At 44.8% G+C, this 12,351-nt stretch overlaps 1 protein-coding gene across 3 annotated transcripts in view; it reads right to left on the reverse strand.

Annotated features, from left to right (window-relative positions):
• The window catches only part of KIF17 (kinesin family member 17), a 29,425-nt gene extending 17,334 nt beyond the window's left edge, over positions 1-12,091 (reverse strand). Inside the window, exons 1-4 of one of the 3 annotated variants that reach the window (XM_056543578.1) lie at positions 11,988-12,091; positions 9,141-9,486; positions 6,309-6,455; positions 6,055-6,156 (exon numbers count right to left, since the gene is read on the reverse strand). In XM_056543578.1, the coding sequence (XP_056399553.1) occupies positions 6,055-6,156; positions 6,309-6,455; positions 9,141-9,371 (480 nt within the window). In that variant the 5' untranslated portion in view covers positions 9,372-9,486; positions 11,988-12,091. Of the gene's footprint in view, positions 1-6,054; positions 6,157-6,308; positions 6,456-9,140; positions 9,487-11,860 lie in introns of all 3 variants that reach the window. The other 2 variants (XM_056543577.1, XM_056543579.1) reach the window with 2 other exon arrangements.
• Between the last annotated feature and the right edge of the window lie 260 nt (positions 12,092-12,351).

A 12,351-nucleotide genomic window follows, 5' to 3' on the forward strand; every position in this document is an offset into this window, starting at 1 on the left:
GACAAAAACTCTACAACCAAAGACATCTACACAACCATCATCCTATAGGAGGTGAAAGCGCCAACAACCTTAACCCCTTAAGGACCCCTTAAGCCTATTTGGGCCTTAAGGACCCAGACAATTTTATTTTTACGTTTTCGTTTTTTTCCTCCTCGCCTTCAAAAAATCATAACTCTTTTATATTTTCATCCACAGACTAGTATGGGGGCTTGTTTTTTGCACGACCAGTTGTCCGTTGTAATGCCATCACTCACTTTACCATAAAATGTATGGCGCAACCAAAAAAAATACTATTTGTGTGGGGAAATTAAAAAGAAAACCACAATTTTGCCAATTTTGGAAGGTTTCGTTTTCACGCCGTACAATTTACGGTAAAAGTGACATGTGTTCTTTATTCTTTGGGTCAATACGATTAAAATGATACCCATGATAACATACTTTTCTATTACTGTTGCGCTTAAAAAAAAAATCGCAAACCGTTTAACCAAATTACTGCATTTAAAATCCCCCTATTTTGAAGACCTATAACTTTTTCATTTTTCCATAAAAGCGGCGGTATGGGGGCTCACTTTTTGCACTGTGATCTGTACTTTTTAATGATACCATATTTGCTTATATAAAACTTTTAATACTTTTTTTAATACATTTTTTTGGAATAAAATGTATAAATAAAATTTATTTTACATTCACGCCGTTCACCGTACGGTATCATTAACATTTTATTTTAATTGTTGGGATATTTAGGCACGAGGCGATACCAAATATGTATATAAAATATTTTTTTTTTACACTTTTTGGGGGTGAAATACGGAAAATGGGGCAATTTACGTTTTTATTGGGGGAGGGGGTTTTTCTAATTTTTTTTGCTTACATTTTTTTACATACGGGACTATTTATAGCAATCATTCGATTGCTAATACTGTTCAGTGCTATGTATAGGACATAGCACTGATCAGTGCTATCGGGCATCTTCTGCTCTGGTCTGCTCGATTGCAGACCAGAGCAGAAGACCCTGGGAGACGGCCGGAGCCAGGTGAGGGGACCTCTGGCCGCCATGCTGCAGATGCCGTGATCTGTATTGATCATGGCATCTGAGGGGTTAATGGCGGACATCCGCGCGATCGCGGATGTCCGCCATTACGGGCGTCTCCCTGGCTGCTATCAGCAGCCGGGACCTGCGGCACATGACACGAGCATCGCTCCGATGCTCACGGTTATGCATAGGACGTAAATGTACGTCCTGGTGCGTTAAGTACCAGCTCACCAGGACGTACATTTACGTCCTGCGTCGTTAAGGGGTTAATGAACTGATGCCAGAAAGTTAAACAGATTTGTAAATTACTTCTATAAAAAAAAAAAAAATCTTTATCCTTCCAGTACTTATTAGCAGCTGTATGCTACAGAGGAAATTCTTTGCTTTTTGAATTTCTTTTTTTTTTTTTTTTGTCTTGTCCACAGTGCTCTCTGCTGACACCTCTGTCCATTTTAGGAACTGTCCGGAGCAGGATAGGTTTGCTATGGGAATTTTCTTCTACTCTGGACAGTTCCTAAAATGGACAGAGGTGTCAGCAGAGAGAACTGCGGTCAGGCAGAAAAGGAAATTCAAAAAGAAAAGAACTTCCTGTGGAACATTCAGCAGCTGATGGGTACTGGAAGGATAATGATTTTTTTTTTTTAATAGAAGTAATTTACAAATCTGTTTAACTTTCTGGCACCAGTTGATTTAAAAAAAAAAAAATGTAAAAAATTTTTTCCCACCGGAGTACCCCTTTAAGGTGTTATTGTGCACAGGGACAGATATATATGTATATTATCAGGACCTGACATGTATGTTCTCCTGCAGTCATTGAGTTTCTGGTGGACGGGGACACAGGGGATCTGACTCCTTTTTGGAGAGGCCTTCTAGCCCCAGTTACTATAGGGATCGTGGGACATGTGCTGTAGCTTGGGAGCCGGGGACAAGTGAGTGGTTGTTGTGGAAACGAGGGTCAGTGAGAATACAACAAGGCCGGGAGGAAACCTAATCGGCGATGACTTATTAACCTCGTCCTGTCCAAAACCTCTCAGCAAGGAGGGGACGGCCTCTGACTTCTAGGCACATACTCTGCCTCTTGCTCCCTATGGACACGTGTGGAGCAGCACCTTGGGTCAGTGCCGGGATCGGGAGCACATTTACTCTATGGTCACTGGCTGCTTACCAAACCAAAATTTTTGTCCATAATTATTGGGGCTTTTGGACACAGACTGTAGTAGTTTTGGAGTTTTTTTTCTCACCCGCAGCCCTGGTGATCTATACAGGAAGAGATATATATATGGCTGCTATGTCTGGAGTAAGGGTCTATTCACACGGCAGAACTTCCGCTTGCGGAATTCCGCCTCAAATTAAAGCCCATAGACTTCTATGGGATTCCGCACTCCCATTCACACTTCTGAATTTCCGCACGCGGAAATTCAGAAGTGTGAATGGGAGTGCGGAATCCCATAGAAGCCTATGGGCTTTAATTAGAGTCGGAATTCGGCAAGCGGAAATTTAGAAGCGTGAATGGGAGTGCGGAATCCCATAGAAGCCTATGGGCTTTAATTAGAGTCGGAATTCGGCAAGCGGAAATTTAGAAGCGTGAATGGGAGTGCGGAATCCCATAGAAGCCTATGGGCTTTAATTAGAGTCGGAATTCGGCAAGCGGAAATTTAGAAGCGTGAATGGGAGTGCGGAATCCCATAGAAGTCTATGGGCTTTAATTAGAGTCGGAATTCGGCAAGCGGAAATTCAGAAGCGTGAATGGGAGTGCGGAATCCCATAGAAGTCTATGGGTTTTAATTAGAGTTGGAATTCCGCAAGCGGAAATTCAGAAGCGTGAATGGGAGTGCGGAATCCCATAGAAGTCTATGGGCTTTAATTAGAGTCGAAATTCGGCAAGCGGAAATTTAGAAGCGTGAATGGGTGTGCGGAATCCCATAGAAGTCTATGGGCTTTAATTAGAGTCGGAATTCGGCACGCGGAAATTCAGAAGTGTGAATGGGAGTGCGGAATCCCATAGAAGTCTATGGGCTTTAATTAGAGTCGGAATTCTTCAAGTGGAAATTTAGAAGCGTGAATGGGAGTGCGGAATCCCATAGAAGTCTATGGGCTTTAATTAGAGTCGGAATTCCGCAAGCAGAAATTCAGAAGCGTGAATGGGAGTGCGGAATCCCATAGAAGTCTATGGGCTTTAATTAGAGTCGGAATTCCGCAAGCAGAAATTCAGAAGCGTGAATGGGAGTGCGGAATCCCATAGAAGTCTATGGGCTTTAATTAGAGTCGGAATTCCGCAAGCAGAAATTCAGAAGCGTGAATGGTAGTGCGGAATCCCATAGAAGTCTATGGGCTTTAACCCCTTAAGGACCCGGGGATTTTCCGTTTTTTGCATTGTCATTTTTTCCTCCTTACCTTTAAAAAATCATAACTCTTTCAATTTTGCACCTAAAAATCCATATGATGGCTTATTTTTTGCGCCACCAATTCTACTTTGTAATGACGTCAGTCATTTTACCCAAAAATCTACAGCGAAACAAAAAAAAAAAATTATTGTGAGACAAAATTGAAAAAAAAAAAAAACGCCATTTGTAACTTTTGGGGGCTACCGTTTCTACGTAGTACATTTTTCGGTAAAAATGACACCTTCTCTTTATTCTGTAGGTCCATACGGTTAAAATGATACCCTACTTATATAGGTTGGATTTCGTCGCACTTCTGGAAAAAATCATAACTACATGCAGGAAAATTTATACGTTTAAAATTGTCATCTTCTGACCCCTATAACTTTTTTATTTTTCCGTGTATGGGGCGGTATGAGGGCTCATTTTTTTGCACCATGTTCTGAAGTTTTTAGCGGTATCATTTTTGTATTGATCGGACTTCTTGATCGCTTATTATTCATTTTTTCCATGTTATCAAAAGTGACCAAAACGACGCTATTTTGGACTTTGGAATTTTTTTGCGCGTACGCCATTGACCATGCGGTTTAATTAATTATATATTTTTATAATTTGGACATTTCCGCATGCGGCGATACCACATATGTTTATTTTTATTTACATAGTTTTTTTTTTTTTATGGGAAAAGAGAAAACTGCGAAAACTTTTTTTGCAATGTTATAGCTCCCATAGGGACCTATAACACTGCACACACTGATCATTGTTATCCCATAGGGACCTATAACACTGCACACACTGATCTCTTATACTGATCATTGTTATCCCATAGGAGACTATAACACTGCACACACTGATCTCTTATACTGATCATTGTTATCCCATAGGAGACTATAACACTGCACACACTGATCTTATACTGATCATTGGTATCCCATAGGAGACTATAACACTGCACACACTGATCTCTTATACTGATCATTATGATCCCATAGGAGACTATACCACTGCACACACTGATCTATTATACTGATCATTATTATCCCATAGGAGACTATAACACTGCACACACTGATCTCTTATACTGATCATTATTATCCCATAGGAGACTATAACACTGCACACACTGATTATTGTTATCCCATAGGGACCTATAACACTGCACACACTGATCTCTTATACTGATCATTATTATCCCATAGGAGACTATAACACTGCACACACTGATCTTATACTGATCATTGTTATCCCATAGGAGACTATCACACTGCACACACTGATCTTATACTGATCATTGTTATCCCATAGGAGACTATAACACTGCACACACTGATCTCTTATACTGATCATTGTTATCCCATAGGAGACTATAACACTGCACACACTGATCTTATACTGATCATTGGTATCCCATAGGAGACTATAACACTGCACACACTGATCTCTTATACTGATCATTATTATCCCATAGGAGACTATAACACTGCACACACTGATCTATTATACTGATCATTATTATCCCATAGGAGACTATAACACTGCACACACTGATCTTATACTGATCATTGTTATCCCATAGGAGACTATAACACTGCACACACTGATTATTGTTATCCCATAGGGACCTATAACACTGCACACACTGATCTCTTATACTGATCATTGTTATCCCATAGGAGACTATAACACTGCACACACTGATCTCTTATACTGATCATTATGATCCCATAGGAGACTATAACACTGCACACACTGATCTATTATACTGATCATTATTATCCCATAGGAGACTATAACACTGCACACACTGATCTCTTATACTGATCATTATTATCCCATAGGAGACTATAACACTGCACACACTGATCTTATACTGATCATTGTTATCCCATAGGAGACTATAACACTGCACACACTGATCTTATACTGATCATTGTTATCCCATAGGAGACTAGAACACTGCACACACTGATCTCTTATACTGATCATTATTATCCCATATGGGGCTATAACACTGCACACACTGATCTTTTACATTGATCAGTGGTTTCTCATAGGAAACCAGTGATCGATGATTCTGCTGCTTGACTGCTCATGCCTGGATCTCAGGCACTGAGCAGTCATTCGGAGATCGGACAGCGAGGAGGCAGGTAGGGACCCTCCGGCTGTCATGTAAGCTGTTTGGGATGCTCCCTGAGCTAACCGGCAATGTTTTAGTTTCACTTTAGATGCGGCGATCAACTTTGAACGCCGCGTCTAAAGGGTTAATAGCGCGCGGCACCGCGATCAATGCCTTGCGCTATTAGCCACGGGTCCTGGCCGTTGTTAGAGGCCCCGCGTTATAGAACGGGAGCGGACTCATGGCGTACTGGTACGTCATGGGTCCTTACTTAACAGGTTAATTTGAGGCAGAATTCCGCATGCAGAAATTCAGAAACGTGAATGGGAGTGCGGAATCCCGTAGAAGTCTATAGGCTTTAATTTTAGGTGGCATTCTGCAAGTGGAAACTCTGCCGTGTGAATAGACCCAAATGGTATTTTTCCTTTTTGTATGTTCCCCCCACCTTCTTACATTTCTTTCCAAAATCAGCCCCCCCCCCCCCCCCCAAATCATATGTCAAACATAACTTCCGTCCCTAATACCTCCATCTTCTGCTTGGTGTCGTCTCCCAATAGATCCCGGATCTCTTCGTTGTATATCTCCAGATATGACGCTCGGACCAAAAACTTGGTATTTTCTGCACACTGCAGGACAGAGAAGAAGACGTCTGTTCACATGTGCGGAAAGAACAGGATTGGAGGAAACCATCAGGAGACTGCACAGCTGTGATGAGATATAATCCGTACATACACAGCTCTCATATATGTACAGGACACATCACATTGTCCGTCCTCACCTGAATACTTTCAAAGATGTGCTCGAAGGCCCGAGGAATGATGCCTCTCTGTGCCGGCGGATCCGGAACCCCCTGCATGCTGAAAGACTTCCCGCTCCCTGTCTGACCATACGCGAAGATGGTGCCATTATATCCCTCCGTCACTCCCTGCAAAGAGGTAACACGATGTGAAGAGGAGCCAGATACTCCATATATTGTCAGAGACTACACAGTATAATGTATTTAAAGGGGTACTCCACCCCTAGACATCTTATCCCCTATTCAAAGGATAGGGGATAAGATTTCTGATCACGGGGGTCCCGCCGCTGGGGACCCCCACAATATAGCATGCGGCACCCACCTGTTTCTGCTCCGGAAGCGCTGAAGGGTCTGGGTCCCAACCACGGGAACGGAAGTTCGTGATGTCACGACTCCGCCCCCATGTGACATCATGCCCCACCCCCTCAATGCAAGTCTATGGGAGGGGGCGTGACAGATCTCTATAAAGAAACATGGCCTAGTCAGATGGATCCAGATCTCTATAGAGAAACATGTCCTGGTCAGATGGATCCAGATCTCTATAGAGAAACATGGCCTGGTCAGATGGATCCAGATCTCTACAGAGAAACATGACCTGGTCAGATGGATCCAGATCTCTATAGAGAAACATGGCCTGGTCAGATGGATCCAAATCTCTGTGGAGAAACATGTCCTGGTCAGATGGATCCAGATCTCTATAGAGAAACATGTCCTGGTCAGATGGATCCAGATCTCTACAGAGAAACATGACCTGGTCAGATGGATCCAGATCTCTACAGAGAAACATGACCTGGTCAGATGGATCCAGATCTCTATAGAGAAACATGGCCTGGTCAGATGGATCCAGATCTCTGTGGAGAAACATGTCCTGGTCAGATGGATCCAGATCTCTATAGAGAAACATGTCCTGGTCAGATGGATCCAGATCTCTATAGAGAAATATGTCCTGGTCAGATGGATCCAGATCTCTATAGAGAAACATGACCTGGTCAGATGGATCCAGATCTCTATAGAGAAACATGACCTGGTCAGATGGATCCAGATCTCTATAGAGAAACATGGCCTGGTCAGATGGATCCAGATCTCTATAGAGAAATATGTCCTGGTCAGATGGATCCAGATCTCTATAGAGAAACATGGCCTGGTGAGATGGATCCAGATCTCTATAGAGAAACATGACCTGGTCAGATGGATACAGATCTATATAGAGAAACATGACCTGATCAGATGGATCCAGATCTCTATAGAGAAACATGGTCTGGTCAGATGGATCCAGATCTCTATAGAGAAACATGGTCTGGTCAGATGGATCCAGATCTCTATAGAGAAACATGTCCTGGTCAGATGGATCCAGATCTCTATAGAGAAACATGGCCTGGTCAGATGGATCCAGATCTCTGTGGGGGAAACATGGCCTGGTCAGATGGGTCCAGATCTCTATAGAGAAACATGACCTGATCAGATGGATACAGATCTCTATAGAGAAACATGGCCTGGTTAGATGGATCCAGATCTATATAGAGAAACATGACCTGGTCAGATGGATCCAGATCTCTGTGGAGAAACATGGCCTGGTCAGATGGATCCAGATCTCTATAGAGAAACATGTCCTGGTCAGATGGATCCAGATCTCTATAGAGAAACATGTCCTGGTCAGATGGATCCAGATCTCTATAGGGAAACATGTCCTGGTCAGATAGATCCAGATATCTATAGAGAAACATGGCCTGGTCAGATGGATCCAGATCTCTATAGAGAAACATGTCCTGGTCAGATGGATCCAGATCTCTATAGGGAAACATGTCCTGGTCAGATAGATCCAGATCTCTATAGAGAAACATGTCCTGGTCAGATGGATGCAGATCTCTATAGAGAAACATGACCTGGTCAGATGGATCCAGATCTCTATAGAGAAACATGACCTGGTCAGATGGATCCAGATCTCTATAGAGAAACATGTCCTGGTCAGATGGATCCTGATCTCTATAGAGAAACATGACCTGGTAAGATGGATCCAGATCTCTATGGAGAAACATGACCTGGTCAGATGGATCCAGATCTCTATAGAGAAACATGTCCTGGTCAGATGGATCCTGATCTCTATAGAGAAACATGTCCTGGTCAGATAGATCCAGATCTCTATAGAGAAACATGACCTGGTAAGATGGATCCAGATCTCTATAGAGAAACATGACCTGGTCAGATGGATCCAGATCTCTATAGAGAAACATGGCCTGGTCAGATGGATCCAGATCTCTATAGAGAAACATGACCTGGTCAGATGGATCCAGATCTCTATAGAGAAACATGTCCTGGTCAGGTGGATCCAGATCTCTATAGAGAAACATGTCCTGGTCAGATGGATCCAGATCTCTATAGAGAAACATGTCCTGGTCAGATGGATCCAGATCTCTATAGAGAAACATGTCCTGGTCAGATGGATCCAGATCTCTATAGAGAAACATGTCCTGGTCAGGTGGGTCCAGATCTCTGAGGCACCATGCTGATGGTCAGAATTTGAGCCAATATATGGATTGGCCTTAAGAACATGACAGTGGGTTCTTGCTTTCCCGTCCACACATCTTGATCCTATAGACATCTCTGGGACAGGATGTTCCTCACATCTAAGCTCCTCCATCTCTATTTTTTTCAGAGGGTTTTTAAAAAAATGAAAGCAGTGATCTGATTGGTTGCTTTGGGTGACTGGTCCATTTTCCTCTGCACAGGTTTTGATAAATCTCCTATGTATATATAATATATCCTCAGTATATAGACGACGTGGTGCCGACCTTTATGATGAGCGGCAGTACTTACCTCCACCAGTGGGTAGGCGATCTCATTGTAGATCTGCTCAGTGCAGTGGTCCACGTAGTACGCCCCATCGAAGGTGAACTGTTTGGGGGTCTCCTCCCCGCTCTCAGGCTTACGGATGAAGCACTGGCCCCGGTTGCTGTCTATGGTGACCACCGCCTGGCACTTCAGTTCTTGCTCCCTGCCATTCATGGGGCGGCAGCGGACCACCACCTTCACACACTCTGAGGCCATGATCCCTGGAGGGGGCGCTCTGCTGATGACTATTCACCCTGGTAATGTCTAGTACTCCTGACGACTGTACTGCTCCGCCATGTCCAGCTCCTCCGGGTCCCCACTGTCCTTCTGTCTGTAGGGCCCCAACCATACACAGTGATCAGAGCTCCGGGAACAGTCCCCCCCAGCAGCAGGACCAAGCTTTATATAGACAGGATCTCTACAAGAGTACCTGAGATCTCTCCCTCAAAACCAGGCAGTCACTACACCGGTACCAGGCAGTCTCTACACCGGTACCAGGCAGTCTCTACACCTGTACCAGGCAGTCTCTACACCTGTACCAGGCAGTCTCTACACCTGTACCAGGCAGTCTCTACACCTGTACCAGGCAGTCTCTACACCTGTACCAGGCAGTCTCTACACCGGTACCAGGCAGTCTCTACACCTGTACCAGGCAGTCTCTACACCGGTACCAGGCAGTCTCTACACCTGTACCAGGCAGTCTCTACACCTGTACCAGGCAGTCTCTACACCTGTACCAGGCAGTCTCTACACCGGTACCAGGCAGTCTCTACACCTGTACCAGGCAGTCTCTACACCGGTACCAGGCAGTCTCTACACCGGTACCAGGCAGTCTCTACACCTGTACCAGGCAGTCTCTACACCGGTACCAGGCAGTCTCTACACCGGTACCAGGCAGTCTCTACACCGGTACCAGGCAGTCTCTACACCGGTACCAGGCAGTGTCTACACCGGTACCAGGCAGTGTCTACACCGGTACCAGGCAGTCTCTACACCGGTACCAGGCAGTCTCTACACCGGTACCAGGCAGTCTCTACACCTGTACCAGGCAGTCTCTACACCGGTACCAGGCAGTCTCTACACCTGTACCAGGCAGTCTCTACACCGGTACCAGGCAGTCTCTACACCGGTACCAGGCAGTCTCTACACCGGTACCAGGCAGTGTCTACACCGGTACCAGGCAGTGTCTACACCGGTACCAGGCAGTGTCTACACCGGTACCAGGCAGTCTCTACACCGGTACCAGGCAGTCTCTACACCGGTACCAGGCAGTCTCTACACCGGTACCAGGCAGTCTCTACACCGGTACCAGGCAGTCTCTACACCGGTACCAGGCAGTCTCTACACCGGTACCAGGCAGTCTCTACACCGGTACCAGGCAGTCTCTACACCTGTACCAGGCAGTCTCTACACCGGTACCAGGCAGTCTCTACACCGGTACCAGGCAGTCTCTACACCTGTACCAGGCAGTCTCTACACCTGTACCAGGCAGTCTCTACACCGGTACCAGGCAGTCTCTACACCTGTACCAGACAGTTTTTCTCCTCCAAAACCATGCAATCTCTCTACAACAGTAATAAGATGTCTACTACAGTAGCAGGCTCTCTCTCTAACAGTACCAGTCTCTCTATAAGAGTACCAGTCTATCGCTCTCTCTAAAACAGTACCAGGCAGTCTCTCTCTCTCTATATATATATATATATAACAGTACCAGGCAGTCTCTCTCTCTCTATATATATATATATATATAACAGTACCAGGCAGTCTCTCTCTCTCTCTCTATATATATAACAGTACCAGGCAGTCTCTCTCTCTATATATATATAACAGTACCAGGCAGTCTCTCTCCCTATATATAACAGTACCAGTCTCTTTCTTTCTCTCTCCCTATATATAACAGTACCAGGCAGTCTCTCTCCCTATATATAACAGTACCAGGCAGTCTCTCTCCCTATATATAACAGTACCAGTCTCTTTCTTTCTCTCTCCCTATATATAACAGTACCAGGCAGTCTCTCTCCCTATATATAACAGTACCAGGCAGTCTCTCTCCCTATATATAACAGTACCAGGCAGTCTCTCTCTCTATATATAGCAGTACCAGGCAGTCTCTCTCTCTATATATAGCAGTACCAGTCAGTCTCTCTCTATATATAACAGTGCCAGTCTCTTTCTCTCTCTATATATATATATATATATAACAGTACCAGGCAGTCTCTCTCTCTCTCTCTCTCTCTCTCTCTATATATAACAGTACCCGTCTCTCTCTATATAACAGTACCAGGCAGTCTCTCTCCCTATGTATAACAGTACCAGGCAGTCTCTCTCCCTATATATAACAGTACCAGTCTCTTTCTTTCTCTCTCCCTATATATAACAGTACCAGGCAGTCTCTCTCCCTATATATAGCAGTACCAGTCAGTCTCTCTCTATATATAACAGTGCCAGTCTCTTTCTCTCTCTCTATATATATATATATAACAGTACCAGGCAGTCTCTCTCTCTCTCTCTCTCTCTCTCTCTATATATATAACAGTACCCGTCTCTCTCTATATAACAGTACCAGGCAGTCTCTCTCCCTATATATAACAGTACCAGGCAGTCTCTCTCCCTATATATAACAGTACCAGTCTCTTTCTTTCTCTCTCCCTATATATAACAGTACCAGTCTCTTTCTTTCTCTCTCTCTCTCTATATAACAGTACCAGTCTCTCTCCCGTCTTCCTCTCTCAGTATTAGCCGGTCTCCCCGGTTTCTCTACAGCCTCCCCCGCAGCGCGCCGCCCCCAGATCCTCCGTAACCCGTTCTACCCCCACACAGCGTTCCCGTTACCTAGCAACCGGCGGCCGCTGCTGAATGACGTCAAGGGGAAGGGGCGGAACCTACCGGGCTGTCCTCTGTACGACACATAATACTACTGCGCCCATCATCCTCTCTACTCCCCGCCCATCATCCTCTCTACTCCCCGCCCATCATCCTCTCTCTCTCTCTCTCTCTCTAATCCCCGCCCATCATCCTCTCTAATCCCCGCCCATCATTCTCATGGTTTATAACGGGAACAACAGATCCCAGCGCTCCGGAGACGTCAGGTCGCTGCCTCCATCTTCAGTTCCCACGTGATTGGTTGCTATGAGCAACCGCTTCTCCTTGTGGTTTTCATAAATATTTGGTGGGAGGATCCGTCACCAATGACCGG

This window comes from Hyla sarda, chromosome 10 (assembly GCF_029499605.1).
Source record: "Hyla sarda isolate aHylSar1 chromosome 10, aHylSar1.hap1, whole genome shotgun sequence".
In the NCBI taxonomy this organism is placed as follows: Eukaryota; Metazoa; Chordata; class Amphibia; order Anura; family Hylidae; genus Hyla; species Hyla sarda.